At 42.6% G+C, this 18,719-nt stretch overlaps 1 protein-coding gene across 2 annotated transcripts in view; it reads right to left on the bottom strand.

Annotated features, from left to right (window-relative positions):
• LOC112253486 (homeodomain-interacting protein kinase 3) overlaps positions 1-18,719 on the bottom strand; it is a 44,973-nt gene that overhangs the window by 21,402 nt on the left and 4,852 nt on the right. For both annotated transcript variants that reach the window (XM_042323302.1, XM_042323303.1), the window contains exon 2: positions 16,110-17,301. In XM_042323302.1, coding sequence (XP_042179236.1) covers positions 16,110-16,795 — 686 coding nt within the window. In that variant the 5' untranslated portion in view covers positions 16,796-17,301. The remainder of the gene's footprint in view (positions 1-16,109; positions 17,302-18,719) is intronic.

The raw sequence follows: 18,719 nt of genomic DNA on the forward strand, positions 1-18,719 counted from the left end.
GGAAGATCAGGACAGTTCATGTTTTTCTACCCTGTGCTGGAAGGGGAAGCAACAATTAACTATTTCCTGTCATTCCTAAAAAGAGCAGAAAGTTAGAGAAATGTGAAGCAAAGAAAGGACATTGAGAAACGCAGAACATTTCAACGTCAGTATCCGTCGCATAAAGTGGAAATTAGGTCCGAGTGCTATCCTGAGCAGAGATAGTCTTCCCTTTTTTTGCAAAACATTGGCAAAGGAATGGATTAGAGTGGTGGGTGTGTTATTTAAAAAATATAATTTTTAAACTCCTGTACATGGTGTGCTTACGGCTAAGTTCAGAAGAGTCTGTTATATCATATTACAAAATGTCCCGTTAGAGATCAAGCCTAGCCTATATAACACCAGCATGAACTAATATAGATAACATGCAAGTAACTGATTAATCCAGGCTGGAGCAGGAAGTTCATCCCCAGAGAACATGTTTCCTAGGCTACTGTGACTGAGGATCTGACTGCCTGGTCAAGAAGGCCTGGGTATCCGCCTCCCTGTGGTCCAGGGGAATTCTGCACACTGCAGCTGTTCTGGGGAAAACACATGGTCTTCCACAGGCCCAGGAGCAGGGAATATCTAACCATGGCCCAAACTAAACTCAATCTACTAAAATAAACACTACATGTGTCAGGGGAATGTCGATTAGGGGGAGCTGTGAGGGGGTTTCCTCAACCTGTCAGCACAGCTGGGTGCAGGCGAAGACAATCTCTCGGAGCGACATTGGCTCTCCATTCCTACATCAGTTTATTCTAGTTCAGACGGTTCTCACGTTGTGTCTAGAGACATACGGCTCTACATACAGCTCTCCTGCCACGGTTCTCAACCTGCTGGGCTAAAAATACTCTGCCTCATGGGGTGCATAGCTAGAAATCTCCACAGCTGATAAACACAGCCATGTGTTCTTTGGAAAAACTTGGAGAATGTTTAAATGTAGTAAATCAACCTTCCATTGAGATGCCTTAACAGAGGTCAAGGATAAATGACCGAACTTACCCCATTACCCAAGCAGCAAGAACAAGGACAGAAGCGCTCTGATGCAAATACAGGTAACAGCCAAAATAAAAGGAAACACCAACATAAAATGTGTGAATAGGGCGTTGGACCACCACAAGCCAGAACAGCTTCAATGCACCTTGGCATAGATTCTGCAAGTGTCTGGAACTCTATTGGAGAAATGAGACACCATTCCTCCACGAGAAATTCCATTATTTGGTGTTTTGATGGTGGTGGAAAAAACTGCTCTCTGTTGCTGCTCCAGAATCTCCCATAAGTGTTCAATTGGGTAGAGATCTGGTGACTGACGAACATGGCATAGTTTACATGTTCATCAAACCATTCAGTGACCTCGTGGCCTATCGATGGGGGCATTGTCATTCTATGGGGACATAGCCAAGGTCGCCATATTTACACGACCCTAAGCATGATGTTAGTTAATTGCTTAATTAATTCTGGAACCACACCTGTATCCCTCATTTACTCAAGTGTTTCCATTTTGCCTATACTCTTACAGCAGAACAGGGTATGCATTTTACAGCCCTTCAAATTCACAGAAAGTCAGAAATTCCTCCATACAGATACCACAGGAACCAGAAAGACTAGTTTAACAAAATGTTTTGTTAAGACCTAATGTTGGATATTTAGAAAGAGGAGATACGATCAAGTTCATTCAAGCTAGTGCGTTCTTTATGTGTTGTGGCTGAAGTGTGCGTGAGTGAGTGACTGAACATGTGAATATACATATCGGACCATTTGTGTCGCGCTCACACCCAGCAGGGAAAACATACCGCTCATAACTGAACTCCGGCAGTGTTATAAAGGCTGCAGCCACAGCCTGCCTTTCCAGAAGCTGCCCGTACAATGCACACACCATATTTGATGGAACACAGCACTTTGTGGAGCCTCGTGGGGGTGGGGTCAACCATTTCCAGAATTAAAATACACTGGACCATTCACATGAGAGCTGCCTTATCTGGGTAAAAACAGACCAAACTGACATAGCTAGAATACTGTGATGCCAAAAGAGCATTTGGAATAGCAGCTAAGAATGTAGATTAGATTTCACAGGGAAGGAAGATATTAGCTTCTAGCCAACAGCCACACACAAAAACAAAATGGGCATCATTTACTTTACTCAACAGCCATTAAATATCTTCCATATCTGATTGGGTGATTAAACAAACGGAGTAGAGCCTCTGCACCAGCAGATAACTGCTCTCCAACTCGAGAAGGCCCATCTGCAGTCTGTCGACACAGGACATTGACTGACTTTATTAGGGACTCATCAGCAGCATCAGCCCAGACATGGCCAGATGACCCTCCTTTAATGTGCCAATTAAGAAACAGGTCTTCATCAAGCAGCCACAGGCCATTGTGTTCCTGACCATTTCTACTTTAATGATGTGTACTGCCAAGGGCATGTTTCTCTCATCAAAACAGCAGCCCTGGCTGATCTGACCACACGACCTTCTCTACTGTGGGATTGGATAACCATTGAAGCTTCTATCTTCGACTTAGTGAGATTGTAAAACAGTGGTAGGGCTGGGCCGTAAACTGCATTTCACTATATACACACACACACCAGTATTGATGCACAGATCGGTTTGGATTTCTATTTTACCTTACATAATGGTATTTGTCAATGTTTCGTATGTTAAATAGAAATGTAATTTTGATGAAAGTAAAACAATTCTGGCAATCGTCCATTCTTACTTGCCAGTAAGAGACTGCTAACAGTCAAGAACTGCCAATTTGCTGAGAAGCATCCAGCTGCAGATTATGCATGCTGACGCCGCCTGGTCTGCGAACCTCCAAATTGTATTTTTGCATCTCAGATGGTATGTGTGCGTGCAAACGGTAGAAGTTTGTTGGTCGCGTGTATCGCACGAGTCAGTAGCTTTGTTGCAGGGCATCAGTATGCAACGCACACACCAACTGTTGGTGGCAGTAACGCACCATCCTCTCTGGCACCATTAAACCGGTCTGAGCTCGTCTGTCTCACGTGTGTCCTGAGACGGTATCTGCTGCAGCCAGACCCTATTGAATTTGCTAGCAAGAGCTTTGGATATGCATGTACATGTACTTTTTCACCATGAATAGTGCCTGTGAAGCAGCGCTGGCGCTGAAGGTACTTTTGGAATGTGCACACGTGCCAAAAGCACATTTTAAAAATCGGCACAATGCCCCTTGTGGCGAAAGAAAGAACTGCCATTGAATCCACTGAAAATACATGGTCAATAACGATGTTGTTTCCATTAGAGGTCGACCGATTGGCCAATTAATTAGGGCCGATTAAGTTTTCATAACAATCGGAAATCTGTATTTTTGGGCACCAATTTGCCGATAAAAAAATATACATACACCTTTATTTAACTAGGCAAGTCAGTTAAGAACACATTCTGATTTTCAATAACGGCATAGGAACGGTGGGTTAACTGCCTTGTTCAGGAGCAGAATGACAGATTTTCACCTTGTCAGCTCGGGGGATCCAATCTTCCAACCTTACAGTTAACGAGTCCAATGCAATAACGACCTGCCTCTCTCTCATTGCACTCCACAAGGAGACTGCCTGTTATGCGAATGCAGTAAGCCAAGGTAAGTTGCTAGCTAGCATTAAACTTATCTTATAAAAAACAATCAATCATAAATCACTAGTTAACTACACATGGTTGATGATTTTACTAGATATTATCTAGCGTGTCCTGCGTTGCATATAATCTGACTGAGCATACAAGTATCTGACTGAGCGGTGGTAGGCAGAAGCAGGCGCGTAAACATTCATTCAAACAGCACTTTCGTGCGTTTTGACAGCAGCTCTTTGTTGTGCGTCAAGCATTGCGCTGTTTATGACTTCAAGCTTATCAACTCCCGAGATGAGGCTCGTGTAACAGAAGTGAAATGGCTAGCTAGTTAGCGCGCACTAATTGTCGTTGTGTTGCTGGTTCGAGCCCAGGGAGGAGCGAGGAGAGGGACAGAAGCTATACTGTTACACTGGCAATACTAAAGTGCCTATAAGAACATCTAATAGTTAAAGGTTAATGAAATACAAATGGTATAGAGGGAAATAGTCCTATAATAACAACAACAACAACAACAACAACAACAATCTAAAACTTCTTACCTGGGAATATTGAAGACTCATGTTAAAATGAACCACCAGCATTCATGTTCTCATGTTCTGAGCAAGGAACTGAAACGTTAGCTTTCTTACATAACACATGTTGCACTTTTACTTTCTTCTCCAACACTTTGGTTCAAATACTTATTTTCCACCATAATTTGCAAATAAATGCATTAAAAATCCTACAATGTGATTTTCTGGATTTTTTTTCTCATTTTGTCTGTCATAGTTGAAGTGTACCTATGATGAAAATTACAGGCCTCTCATTTTTTAAGTGGGAGAACTTGCACAATTGGTGGCTGGCTAAATACTTTTTTGCCCCACTGTGTGTGTGTTTGTGTGTGTGTGTGTGTGTGTGTGTGTGTGTGTGTGTGTGTGTGTGTGTGTGTGTGTGTGTATAATTTCACATGCTGTTGTGCAAATGGAATAGACAACAGGTGGAAATTATAGGCATTAGCAAGACACCCCCAATAAAGGAGTGGTTCTGCAGGTGGTGACCACAGACCACTTCTTAGTTCCTATGCTTCCTGGCTGATGTTTTGGTCACTTTTGAATGCTTTCACTCTAGTGGTAGCATGAGACGGAGTCTACAACCCACACAAGTGGCTCAGGTAGTGCAGCTCATCCAGGATGGCACATCAATGCGAGCTGTGGCAAGAAGGTTTGCTGTGTCTGTCAGCGTAGTGTCCAGAGAACCACAAGATTGGCAAATTCACCACTGGCGCCCTGTGCTCTTCACAGATGAAAGCAGGTTCACACTGAGCACATGTGACAGAGTCTGGAGACGCCGTGGAGAACGTTCTGCTGCCTGCAACATCCTCCAGCATGACCGGTTTGGCAATGGGTCAGTCATGGTGTGAGGTGGCATTTCTTTGGGGGGCCGCACAGCCCTCCATGTGCTCGCCAGAGGTAGCCTGACTGCCATTAGGTACCGAGATGAGATCCTCAGACCCCTTTTGAGACCATATGCTGGTGCGGTTGGTCCTGGGTTCCTCCTAATGCAAGACCTCATGTGGCTGGAGTGTGTCAGCAGTTCCTGCAAGAGGAAGGCATTGATGCTATGGACTGGCCAGCCCGTTCCCCAGACCTGAATCCAATTGAGCACATCTGGGACATCATGTCTCGCTCCATCCACCAACGCCACGTTGCACCACAGACTGTCCAGGAGTTGGCGGATGCTTTAGTCCAGGTCTGGGAGGAGATCCCTCAGGAGACCATCCGCCACCTCATCAGGAGCATGCCCAGGCATTGTAGGGAGGTCATACAGGCACGTGGAGGCCACACACACTACTGAGCCTCATTTTGACTTGTTTTAAGGACATTACATCAAAGTTGGATCAGACTGTAGTGTGGTTTTCCACTTTAATCTTGAGTGTGACTCCAAATCCAGACCTCCATGGGTTGATAAATTTGATTTCCATTGAGCATTTGTGTGTGATTTTGTTGTCAGCACATTCAACTATGTAAAGAAAAAAGTATTTAATAAGATTTCATTCAGATCTAGGATGTGTAATTTTAGTGTTCACTTTATTTTTTGAGCAGTATAATATATATATTATCGTATACAAAATATAAGCAAGGTTTGAAATTATTAGGTTTTAGTCAAATTCTGTTCCGGCCCCCTGACCATCTGCTAAAGAAAAATATAAAAACTAAATTCTGGAGGGTGAATCTAGTTGATGACCCCTGACGTAGACTACCCTGAGCCTACCAGCACTATCTGCCAGCTGTTGGTTAGAGTGCATGTGCCAAGACCAGAGTAGACACATTTGAGACAAAACTAAAAATCGGAAGAGTTGAAAATCCATGGAAACACATTGGATTTTTATTTGGTGAACAAAAACTTAAGCAGAAAAGTATATTGTGTGCACTGTTATTTATCCGCAACAAGTCAGTTTGGTGGAAACACACCACTGGTGGAAAATTGCAGATATTTCCTTTGTGCAGATACAAAAAAAAATATTATATATATATATAAAAATACGTCACCTTTCCAAAGGCAGTTCATATTAGTGTGTATCCCAAACTGTTCGGACGCTACAGACAGAAGTTGGCAGATCGGCTGTACCGACTTCAGACGAGTCACAAAACGCTTGTGGGGGTCTTACGAGCAAAACAGAGGACACCATCGTGTTAATGAGACTCATCTTTCCAGAGGGGTCATAGTAGTTTGTAGGCCAAAACTTTTAAACGCTACAGAAAAGTATTTTGTTTGTCAAAGATCTACACCATGACAATTAAATAATTTTTAATCCCACCTTGTAACACAACAAAATTTGGAGAAAAAGTCAAGGGCTGTGAATACTTTCTGTAAGCATCGTGCATTTTTAGGCTATTCAAATAATTGAGATGAAACTTACATATATTTTATTCATTTTTTAAATCAGGGGACAGCCATGCATAACCCGCCTTCAGTCATATTCCTAGCCTATCAAATGGAGAGCGAGCGAACGAATATAGGCATTCTTTTAAACAGCTAGACAAGAGTGTAAGTCACCCAACCCTAACCAGACACTGATATGGACAGGGTAAAGCAATCAAACACAGAGCAACAATATCATTACATTTTACTCATTAAGCAGATGCTCTTATCCAGAGCCTACAGGAGCAGATTGGGGTTGTGCCTTGCTCAAGGGCATATCAACACATTTTTCACATAGTCGACTCGTGGAGTCAAATCAGTGTCCTTTCGGCTACTGGCCCAACTCTCTTAACCACTACGCTACCTGCGTGAGGGCCAGCATGCTTACCGAGACAAATCACAAACAAAGTAGAGCAACTGCATGAAGAGCTCTATACCGAGATGCACTACTATAGTGGTAACTATTAGTAGGATACATGGCTAGCTTCTCTACACTTTTTGATGTAAATCTTCAGATCGGTCTTTACAGCTTAATCATCAAAGCCAATGCATAATTAAAACTGCCCTCATTCCCTGCAGGCATTTCAATACACCAAGAGTCAAGTCAATTGCCAGACCTCATCGAGAGACTGGCCTCTGGTCAGAGGAGACTAAGCCCATGGTTAAGACATCCGAGGCTTGTTACACCACAGTTCTGTGATCAGATACAACTACGCAGGTCATGGATTAGATAATATCCAACACCTTGTGATGAAAACTGCAGTTTGCCCTTAAGATTAAGAGGGCACTTTTAATATGGACAAAATAGCCTTGGGTGGAGAAAAACAGGGAATGTCTATTGAAATCAAACAGACACTTTTAGCAGGCACCTGGGCAAGTGAAATTTGTTTTGCCTAATTTCTAAAGTTTACTAACGCCCGGTACAGAATGTTCTGAGTTTAAGGAGGTAGTGTTCAAACACATTGTGAGCCATTCCATTCCTGGCTCTATGGAATGGGGTCCAACCTAAAATATAACAGCAGGTATATGTTAAGGCCATTCAAGTCTGCCATACGACAGAGCAGACATGAAAAATGTGCTTTATGAACCAAAGCGAAGAGGAAGAAAAACAGTGATGTTGCATAATGTTGAGGGAGGGAGTAATTCATTTTACTGTGGCAAAGGCAAATAGCTCTGGTTAACGTCAAGCAGCCTGTATTGCACCCACAGACTGATCCTGCCTAGGCTTGCATGCAAGCATTTCACAAGGCATGTACCCAAAGAGAAAAGGCCCTGAACATGTTGTTCCAGGAAGTTTATGGCTTTAAAATAAAAGTACAAAACCCATCTCTACCCTATAGTATACGCAATAAGACCAGCGCCTCCTATTCGACGCTTAACATCGGACTCCGCACAAGAAAAAACATTGTTGGATATTTTCCTAGCAAATAGAATTAGAAGGACAACTGCGGAACACTAATAGGCCTATATCACAGTTATCAGCACTAGATCAATAATAAGCATGACGTGGGAAATACATTGACCTGGTTGTGTACACAGAGATCAGTGTCATATCAAAAAAATGGCACAGTAACATTCTACAAGTCTAAACTAAATATGATGATCAACAACGCAACCGGCTAGACGGCAAGACTGAGGCAGTTTTCCTTCCTTCAAAGGCAACAGTCAGCCATAAAAGTAAGGTTCTCCCCTGAGCTGGCACAAGATAAGCTGGTTATGTGGAAAGCACACACGATCCATAAACCTCTTAAGAATCTGAACCCCCCAATTTTTGCTTAAAATTACATACCCAAATCTAACTGCCTGTAGCTCACGACATGAAGCAAGGATATGCATATTTTTAATACCATTTGAAAGGAAACACTTTGAAGTTTGTGGAAATGTGAAATTAATATAGGAGAATAACACATTAGATCTGATAAGAAAAGAAAAAGTTGTATTTTTGTGTACCAATATCTTTGAAATGCAGGAGAAAGGCCAGTGTATTATTCCAGCCCAGGCACAATTTAGATTTTGGTCACTAGAGGGCAGCAGTGTATGATGTAAAACCGGTTTACCGCCATCGCTAACATTTGACAGAGTCTCGGCAAAGTTTTAGACTGATCCAATTACCCATCGCATTTCTGTAAAAAAAAAAAAGTGTAAGACTAAACCAATTAGGCACATTTGGGCATCAAGGCTGTCTTTGCGTTTCAGCTCTGTTCTAACAGTCTGTAATTACCTGGCTGTGTTTTAGTGGTGCTAGCCTAACTGTTACAAAACCCCAAAGTCATGGAATGGAGAAAAGGTCATTCACAATACAGTGAGAGAAGCATTTTATTCCAGATAGTCGTTATCAAGATTTGATCTAGGAGCTGATACAAACTGTAAAACACTGATGAAAACCGGTTTACCTCCATCGCTAACATTTGACAGAGTCTTGTCGTTCTCAAACAACAAAAAGAGTGGCTGAGCAGTGATGCCACTTGTGGTAGTACTCCAAGTAGGGATGGTACAATTACAGTATAACCGATGGTTATGGATGAAGACCGTAAATAAAATACCCGCCATAAACATGGAACAGCTGACTGGAGACGTGACGGCTGGGCATTCGTGTGGTTGAGTCAGTTTCTGCTGTAACATGGACTCCACAACGTGATGAAACTTTGTTCCTCCTTGCTAAAACATGCAAGCTGTTGCGGCAAACGAGTCTTCAGTAGCCTAGGCAACGTCCCCCTCCCTGCAGCAACAGCACATGCAGTCAGGAGCGGAGAAGGAGAAACGGGTCTTTAAAAGCAAAAAATGAAGGGCTCACTGCTAATGACAATTAGTGCAAAAATAACAACATGGACATGGAAAACCGTGCATTTGACAGCCCTGGGGCGGTAGAGGGAAAGTCCAACCTCAGGGCAGGGCTAAACCACAAAACAAAAATAGCCTAGCGCTCAGGGAAAGTACACTAAACCCTGGTTATAGCCTGCTACTTTGAAACCTTGCATGAAGGCAAACTCTTTGGCTGTGTAACTCCCGAACTCTCTTGTCCAGAAAACCTAACACACACACACACACACACAAGCTGGTGGTTGAATTATTCAAAAGAGCACAGTGCTCCATGTATTCTGGGATAAGAACCTGGAGGGGGAACACTGCCAAACTACAGCTAGGAGGCTAAACATCACAGATAATAAAAATACAATTTAAAAATGACACCTAACCCATATCTTAACCACAAAATAAAAAAATAAAACATTTATTTAGAGAATTTAAGAGAATGATTAACTGACTAGCCTAACAATTAATAAGCCTACATTACTGGAGTCACTTCACAATGTCATATTTACAGATTACAGTAGGAACATTAGGTTTTGTATATGCAGTTGAAGGCAGAAGTTTACATACACCTTAACCAAATACATTTAAACTCAGTTTCACAATTCCTGACATTTAATCCTATTAACAATTCCCTGTTTTAGGTCAGTTAGGATAAAGCAGAGGCACTGAGTTTGAAGGTAGGCCTTGAAATACACACAGGTGCACCTCCAATTGACATCAATTAGCCTATCAGAAGCTTCTAAAGCCATGATATTTTCTGGAATTGTTCAAGCGGTTTAAAAGGCACAGTCAACTTAGTGCATGTCAACTTCTGACCCACTGGAATTGTGAGAGAGTGAATTATAAGTGAAATAATCGGTCTGTAAACAATTTTTGGAAAAATGACTTGAGTCATGCACAAAACAGATGTCCTAACCGACTTGCCAAAAGCCCACCGGGCCTCAATTAACAGAGTGCTAAGACAATTTGCAAACTAATAGCAAAATCTTTAACCAAATGCTAATGTGCGAAAACTAACGTAAACAAAATTGCAAAGACAGACAACTCGAGCTCAAAGTTAAGCATAGCTAATAGCTACCAAATGTAATTTTCAGTGAGTGTGGACATTTACAAGCAAAAGTGAATGAGATAAATTGTGCAAATGAACAAAGTTGTGATGCTGCGTTTCCTTCAGAAAAGCATGCGCGTGTACACGGAGCAGAGTGGAAAAGAACAGAGAGAAGAAAAAAAAATATTTAAAAAAATAGGGTTAAAAAAATTTTTTTTAAATGGTAGCTGTACAGACTACTCATCCAGAGCTCTTTGATTTATAGCAGAAAGCCATTATAAGATATCCGATAGCAAACACTCAGTAGTGAATTGTATACAAGTGTAACTTTATCACCTCAGACTAGCTGATAGATACAGAACGCTTGGACTCACCAGCTCCCGCCGTCTCCCATTTACAAACAAACACGTGACTGGCTCAACTGTCCTGGGGAACTACAGTAGGCTTCATAATGTCAAATAATGTGACAGGTGAAATGAAGAACGCAATCTGCTTCCTCTCCTAACGTATTGCAACTTTTAAAAAATAGCTACAAATATTCAAATGTCTTTAAAGAAAAAAACATTTGACCGTATTGAAAAACCACCCTGTGGCTTTTTCCAAATACCATTGTATACAGCATAAACAGTACACCGCCAAGCATAACCATAAGAAGTGTTTTAAAATGTTTAGTTTGTTCTAAAAGGATGAACTTGTTACCAGTGCTCCTGATTAGGCCTAATTTGATCTGTTCTCACATCTCAATAGGTTCAACTTTTAAGAGAACAACCCCCCCCATAAAAGTTATCCTGGAATATTCAGAAAGTATAATTTAATCTATAAACTGATCCGAGATCAGCCAGAAGAGTGTGACCTTCAGGGATTTACTTTTGGCATGTTTTACTGTGGCCCCTGCCAGCAGCTTACCATCTGTAGCAGTCAGACTGCACTGTCCAACACCCAAAGGCTAGGCCTATTTCTAGCAGCAGTGTATCATGCTCAGCGTCTCTTACGCACTCCTCAGCCAAACTGTAACAACAACCTCAACCCATAGTTGAAGAGAGAAAACTCAAGGCAAGAGCAAACTACACTGAACAAAAATATAAAAAAGCTGCAACATGTTAAGTGCTGGTCCAATGTTACATAAACTGAAATAAAAAGGTCCCAAAGTTCCAAATGCACAAAGAAAACATAGTTCTCTCAACTGCGCACAAATTAGTTTACATCCTTGTTAGCGAGCACTTTATCATTTGTCAACATAATCCATCCAACTGACCGGTGCGGCATATCAAGAAGCTAATTAAAGTGCATTACACAGATGCACCTTGTGCTGGGGACAATAAAAGGCCACTAAAATGTGTAGTTGTGTCACAACACAATGACACAGATGTCTCAAGTTGAGGGAACGTGCAATTAGCATGCTGACTGCAGGAATGTCCACCAGAGCTGTTGCCAGACAATTTAATGTTAATTTCTCTACCATAAACTGCCTCCAATGTCATTTTAGAGAATTTGGCAGTACGTCCAACTGGCCTCAAAACTGCAGACCACATGTAACCACGCAAACCCAGGACCTCCACATTAGGCTTTCACCACTTTCAGTATAGCTACCACACATCTACCAGATGCGGTATAATTAAATGCAGTCTCTCATAGTGCGTTCGGAAAGCATTCAGACGCCTCGACTTTTCCCACTTTGTTACGTTATACAGCCTTATTCTAAAATGTATTAAATTTAAAAAATCCTCAATCTACACACAAATCAGGCCTTTATGGTAGAGTGGCCAGACAGAAGCCACTCCTCAGTAAAAGGCACAGCAGCCCACTTGGAGTACCTAAAGGCACCTAAAAGGACTCTCAGATCATGAAACAAGATTCTCTGGTCTGATGAAACCAAGATGGAATTCTTTGGCCTGAATGCCAAGCATCACGTCTGGAGGAAGCCTGGCCCCATCTATCTCTACGGTGAAGCATCATGCTGTGGGGATGTTTTTTCAGGGACTGGGAGACTAGTCAGGATCGAGGGAAAGATGAATGGAGCAAAGTACGAGATCCTTGATGAAAACCCATTCCAGACCGCTCAGGACCTCAGACTAGGTGAAGTTTCACCTTCCAACAGGACAACGACCCTGAAACACAGTCAAGACAACGCAAGAATGGCTTCGGGACAAGTCTCTGAATGTCCTTAAGTGGCCCTGCTAGGGCTCGGACATGAACATTTCTGGAGAGACCTGAAAACAGCTGTGCAGCAACTCTCCCCATCCAATCTGACAGAGCTTGAGAGGATCTGCAGAGAAGCATGGGGACAAACTCCCCAAATACAGGTGTGCCAAGTTTGTAGTGTCATACCCAAGAAGACTTGAGGCTGTAATCGCTGCTAAAGGTGCTTCAACAAAAGTACTGAGTTTAGGGTCTGAATAGTTATGTAAATGTGATCCGTTTTTTTTCTTCTTCCAATAAATGTGCAAAAAAAATTCAGTTATTGCTTTGTCATTATATAGGGTAGTGTGTAGATTGATAAGGGGAAAATAAACTATGTATCCATTTTAGAACAGGGCTGTAGCGTAACAAAATGTGGAAAAGTAGGGGGTCTGAATATGTTCCGAATGCACTGTATATGTGAATTAGAGTTTGTAGCAGTCTGACCCTACGTCGGATTGATGCCTTTCTAAAAACAAATTACTGTGTAAGCCCCTCAAGTGTGCTTAGTCATGACAACCCAGCATACGAGCCTGACTATGAATAAAGGTTGCTCTTCACCATGGGCAATCAGTAACAGTGTGTTTATGGTACTGACCACATTGAAAATAAGAAAAACTGAGGCGTGTGTTAAATGGCATAACCCACAACCATAGGCAAAGACACACCTACGCATATGCATAATTACTTTAATCTAAAAGGTCTGCGCACATGACATTTAGCAACCGTCCTCATTTATTGTTTCTGTCTGATGTTTTATCAAGAAATTAAGGGTATTTTACCAAGCCCTCAAGACCAGGGTTTTCCTGCAGTCCATGGATTTGGAAAACTGATGTCAGAAAAGAGGTTACCATTTGAAACATGCAGGTACATATATAGGTAACCTTCATGGGAGGCAAAGTGAAGACTACAAACAGCAGGTACAAATGAGAGTAGAAGCAAAAGGCATCGTAGTGACTTTGAAAAAACGAAACGAGAGCTTTTAAGGCACAGTGTGGTACCTCGGAAAACTCACTTTACATGTTCCAATAAAAAGAAACATTGGTCACCAACCAGTAGTCTCCAAGGCATTCCTAGTCATTCACCAAACATTTCAGCAATATATATATAAATAAATAAATATTCTTAATTAATAAAAAAACACAGCGCTGTTGGCGATAGGTGCACTTGATTCAGCAGCCCTAATGACGGGAAGTAAAAGTGTTCCCATTTTTGAACCATTTGTGTCTGAAGGTTTAACTCCACCTACCTGGCAGTCCCGGAGAGCAAATTAAGTCCACTTATAGGCCTACCGCTCTCCAATCAGATTGCAGACAGTGATCAGAGTTCGGTTACCTCATGCCATAGACTGTAAAAAGAAGTATTGAATGCACAGCAAAGTTGATGTGAGATTTAAAAACTTTTAAAACCACGACTATAGAGCCTCAATGAATACAGCAAAGAGCTGCTGTTTTTATGAGTAAGTTCATGTGTAAGTTGTTATTCGGCCCTGTCAACACTTTGTTCAACCCTTTTATAAAGCCATGAAATGTGCGTTTTCCCTACTTCCACTCATGCTACAACCAGCTGCAATGAATGAGTATAGCAAAACATTTGTGTTACGGTTCCGTTATTATTTGTGGCTTGTGTCTTATTTATTATCAAGGAATATTGCACTTTCTCTGGGCTCAGAGGCAGAAATAATGCAGTGCGAGTTAAGTTTCACCATCAGCTGGAAGACTGTGTCCCCTTTTCTCAGCGGAAGGACGGAGAGCGGAGGGGACGGTGTCTGGTGAGACCTCCATCCCCTCAGACTGACCATCAGATGCTGGTCATCAGTCCAGTAACAAAAATGTATATATTATGCTCACTCAGCTGTGCCACAAGTAATACAACAAATGATATATTACTAGTGTATACCAAAAATGTTGAAATAGTCTGACAAGAACATTGGCAGGGCAATTCAAGCACGGCTGTGATAATGTATTGGGCCTATAGCCTACTGCACAAACCTCATTGCAACAGAACTGTTTTTAATTGGTTAATGTAGCATAGGCTTATGTTTAAATAATATTATTTAAAAAATGTGAATGGTAGATCTCAGGTTACATTTTGACTCAGTGACCTGGACTCAGAAAAGGTTGGTGACCACTGCTATAAAACGATTAGGCGTAAACTACATGTCACAGGCAGCAGTCTATGCATTGTAATTTGAACACATTTCTGATTTAATCCAGCAGTAATAGTTGAGAGCTGCATTCCGGGCCTAGTTGAGAAGTAAAAAAGTAAAGCTTTAGTCACCTCCAAAATGTGAAGCACTATGAAAAGAAGTAATATCCCTCTTATGAAAACACTCGGTTTCAACCTCCAGTTTATGCACTCAGTTCCTCCTTATATCTATTTGACTGATAACCTGAGTGCAACAAAGTCACACACAGGTTCTGTACCCTCACTGAAACATTACATCATCAAGAAAGTAGATAAGTCCAACACCTACATGAGCAGCGTAGGGGGAGGTTTATCAGGTGTGCAACTGCAGGGGTGTTCACATCCTGCTATCTGCGTAGGTTGAGTTCACTGGACATACTGGCATGTCTACACATAGATAAACTACAGTTATCACAATGACATGGAAATATGAATCCAAGAGAAGCCAATTGTTCACTGTGTAGAGTTCAGAAGGCAGGCAACCAGCCTTAGCTGTTGTGAACCTCATGTCAGCCTCCGACACATGCTCCATGGCTGGCTGAACACGAGAACTGCTGTTCCCAATACCAAGATGCAGATGGAAAGAAAATAAAAAATACCTTGGTACCGTGTGCTGCACACACACACACACACACACACTCTAAAACAGAGGAACGTCCAAATGCCTTTCTCCGGTCTCTAAATGTGCATTTACACGCAACATTCTTCCCCCCGCCTACTGACCTCTGGCTATATGCAGCCAAGCCATGAGAATAAACTGGCTTTCTAAGCGCTTCATAGACCAGGACCATTTCTGAGAAGCACCATAACACCGAAGCAGGTCACGGAGGTATGTTACGTAACACTGTTTCAACATTTCACATACTTGTTAAATTGGAAGCGTAAGGCCTATATATGGTAGTGGCCAAAAGGATTAGACATCAAGAATTTTCCATGTGTCTCATCCGGAAACATGTAAAACATTAAAGGCATTCTTGTTCATGTAAACATTTCTGTTCCTTCAACAGGTTACGTAATGTAGGCCCATTTGGGTGTGACCGTCTGATGGTTAACAGAGGCAGAGCACGGAAAGCGTTTGCATGCCGTCAAGCTCCCTCTGAAAGATCTGCAGGTTATTACAGGGCCCTTTGTTCATATTGCATAATGGACTAAATGCATAAAGCTCTGGACAATAGACTAACCCTTGTGAAATGCTAACCCTGTATCTTGAACTGGTCAGTGCTTAGGCTACCAATTAACTGGAGTTGTGCTGATTTGTCATTCCAACTTTTAAAATAGTTCTATGAAGATAAAGGCATGAACAACACTCTATTCATGTAGTCAGGTCACAGTACTAAACTGTATTATTGTGACATAAAAGGGCAGGCCCAACCTACCTGTAGTAGCGTGACTGCAGGTACGTGGAACACACAGCTTTGGACACGTGGCTGGCCGAGCCAAAGTCGATCACTTTCACCCGGTAAGGTTGTCGCACCGGGTCCACCAGCATGATGTTCTCCGGTTTCAGATCAGCGTGGATCAGCCCCAGGCTCTTGAGCTTCTTCAGCGCAGTGGCCACCTGCTGTAAGACCGGCCGGATCACCTTCAACGGCAGCGGGCTGAACTTGTTCTGCTTGAGGAAGTCATAGAGGTTCTGCTCAAGCATCTCAAACACCAGACAGGTGTGGCTGCGGTGCTGGAAGCACTCAAAGGCCCGCACCAGGTTATGCTGATCTGCATTCTCGCCACTCAGACGGGCAAGGATGCCCACCTCTATCTGGCCCTGTCGCGCATATGATGGGTGGTTCTTTAGGATCTTGATAGCCACAACCTCTCCTGTGCCCCGCTTCCAACACTTCACCACCTGTCCGAAGGTGCCACGCCCCAGGAACTCCAGCACCTCGTAAGTGTTCTTCATGGAGCACAAGACCTCGTGCTGCACCAACTGGTAGTCCCCATCCCCGACCGCATTGCGAGCCCCAGTCCCTCCCCCATTCTGTTTGCGGGGCACTCCCCCCACCGTGTTCCCCATGTTAGTTTGCAACATGGCAGGTATCATGGAAACGTCCTCCACTATCTGCATGGCTTTCCCACTGTTCTCCGGGTGCTCACCCTGACGTTTCAGCCCACATTGCAGGGGGCTTTTCAACGAGTTCAAACCTCCCTCACTCTCTCCTCACCTCCTTCACTGCTGCTTCTCTGGCCACAGTCCCCTCTGGCCAGTCTGACTGCCCCTGTAGCTCCACTGCTGTGCCGGCTTCTCTGGACAGTTGCCTTGACGGGGGGACCCTGGTCCTGGGTCCGAGGTGTTTTTTGGAGCAACTCACTGTGTACTACTTTCAGGGATGCAGTGGCCTGCAAAGTTATGTCCTGCCCACTCAGGAGTCTACAAGATGTTGAAGTTTGTCTTAAATGGAGGATATTAGTAGGCTGGGCAATGCCAAGGTCTATTCCAATTATATAAGTCGACAGGGTCCAATTATTTAAAAAAAACAGCTGTTGAACTCAACTCTGTTTCTTCACACTGCAAAAGGCACTCGTTTGTGTTTGATAAACATCTGGTGGGTACACCAACATTTGAGGCCATACCTGTAAGAGAGAAGGAATGGAAAAGATTAGTTTACAACTACCGCACCTCTTGTTTTGCAGGCAATAACTATCCAAATTACATTTTTCACGCTGTATAATCAAATTTAGCCAGCCATGTTGTTGTTACGTGGCTGATTGTTAGGCCATCTCAACACAACTTCCAACAAAAACTGCTATGGAAGAGGCAATTAGACATTTCAGTTAGATCAGATAGCATGTGGTTTCCAGAATTTCCATTGGTTCTCCATAGCAAGCTCTACCAGGGCGCATTCAGCAAAAAACTAAAACCATATCAATGTAATGTGGGGGGAATCCCATCCCTCTGTGGGCGAGCTATGGTGTGTCTGTCTCACTCAGGCAGGAAAAGCAAAGCAAGCAAAAAAGGGAACTACAGTAGATGGGGGGGGGGGGTGGGGCTTTATTCAAACAGCAAACTATGTGGCACTCTAGACCACAAGCAAACAGACAGCCAACCTGCCAGCCTGTCAAAAGCTAACATTTCAGCATTACCTTTTAAAATGTCTCATCTTGTCACTATAGTCTCTGGAGTACCAGCACTTGTTAGATCATCAAAGTTGGGAAACATGAATGTTTTAGCTGTGCTGCGGATTCTATCAGAGTGAGTGAATGCGTCAAACAGTATGGAAAGGTTTTATGCTGACATGGCAATAGTTACACCATGGGGTACAAATACAGTGCCTTCAGAAAGTATTCATACCCCTCGACTTATTCCACATTTTGTTGTGTTCCAGCCTGAATTCAAAATAGTTTAAATATTTTTTTCTCTGTCACCCATCTACACACAATAACCCATAATGAAAGTATTTTTTGTTTTAATCATTAGTCAATTTATAGAAAATTATACAGAGATCGAAATTACATAACTATTCATACCCCTTTACTATGACGCTCCAAATTGAGCTCAGGTGCATCCAATTTCCTTTGATCATCCTTGAGATGTCACAACAACTTGGAGTCCACTTGTGGCCAAATCAATTATTTGATTTCGAAACACCTCTCTATAACATTCCCACAGTTGACCGTGCATGTCAGAGCAGAAACTATACCATGAAGTTCAATGAACTGTCCACAAATTGAAATTGAAAAAATACAAAACTACCCAGACTCTGCCTCGAGCTGTCTGACCAAACTGAGTAACCGGGCATGAAGGACCTTGGTCAAGGAGGTGACCAATAACCCAATGACCACTGACAGAACTACAGAGTTCCTTGGCTGAGATTGTAGTCATTCTGGCATGTTCTCCAGTCTCTACAGCACTTCAACAATCTGGGCTTTATGGGAGGCCAGAAGAAGCCACTCCTGAGAAAAAAAACACGACAGCACACCTTCAGTTTGCAAAAAGGCACAAAGATTCTGTGGTCGGAGAAGACAAAAATGTAACTCTTTGGCCTGAATGC

This window comes from Oncorhynchus tshawytscha, linkage group LG06 (genome assembly GCF_018296145.1).
Source record: "Oncorhynchus tshawytscha isolate Ot180627B linkage group LG06, Otsh_v2.0, whole genome shotgun sequence".
Lineage (NCBI taxonomy): Eukaryota > Metazoa > Chordata > Actinopteri > Salmoniformes > Salmonidae > Oncorhynchus > Oncorhynchus tshawytscha.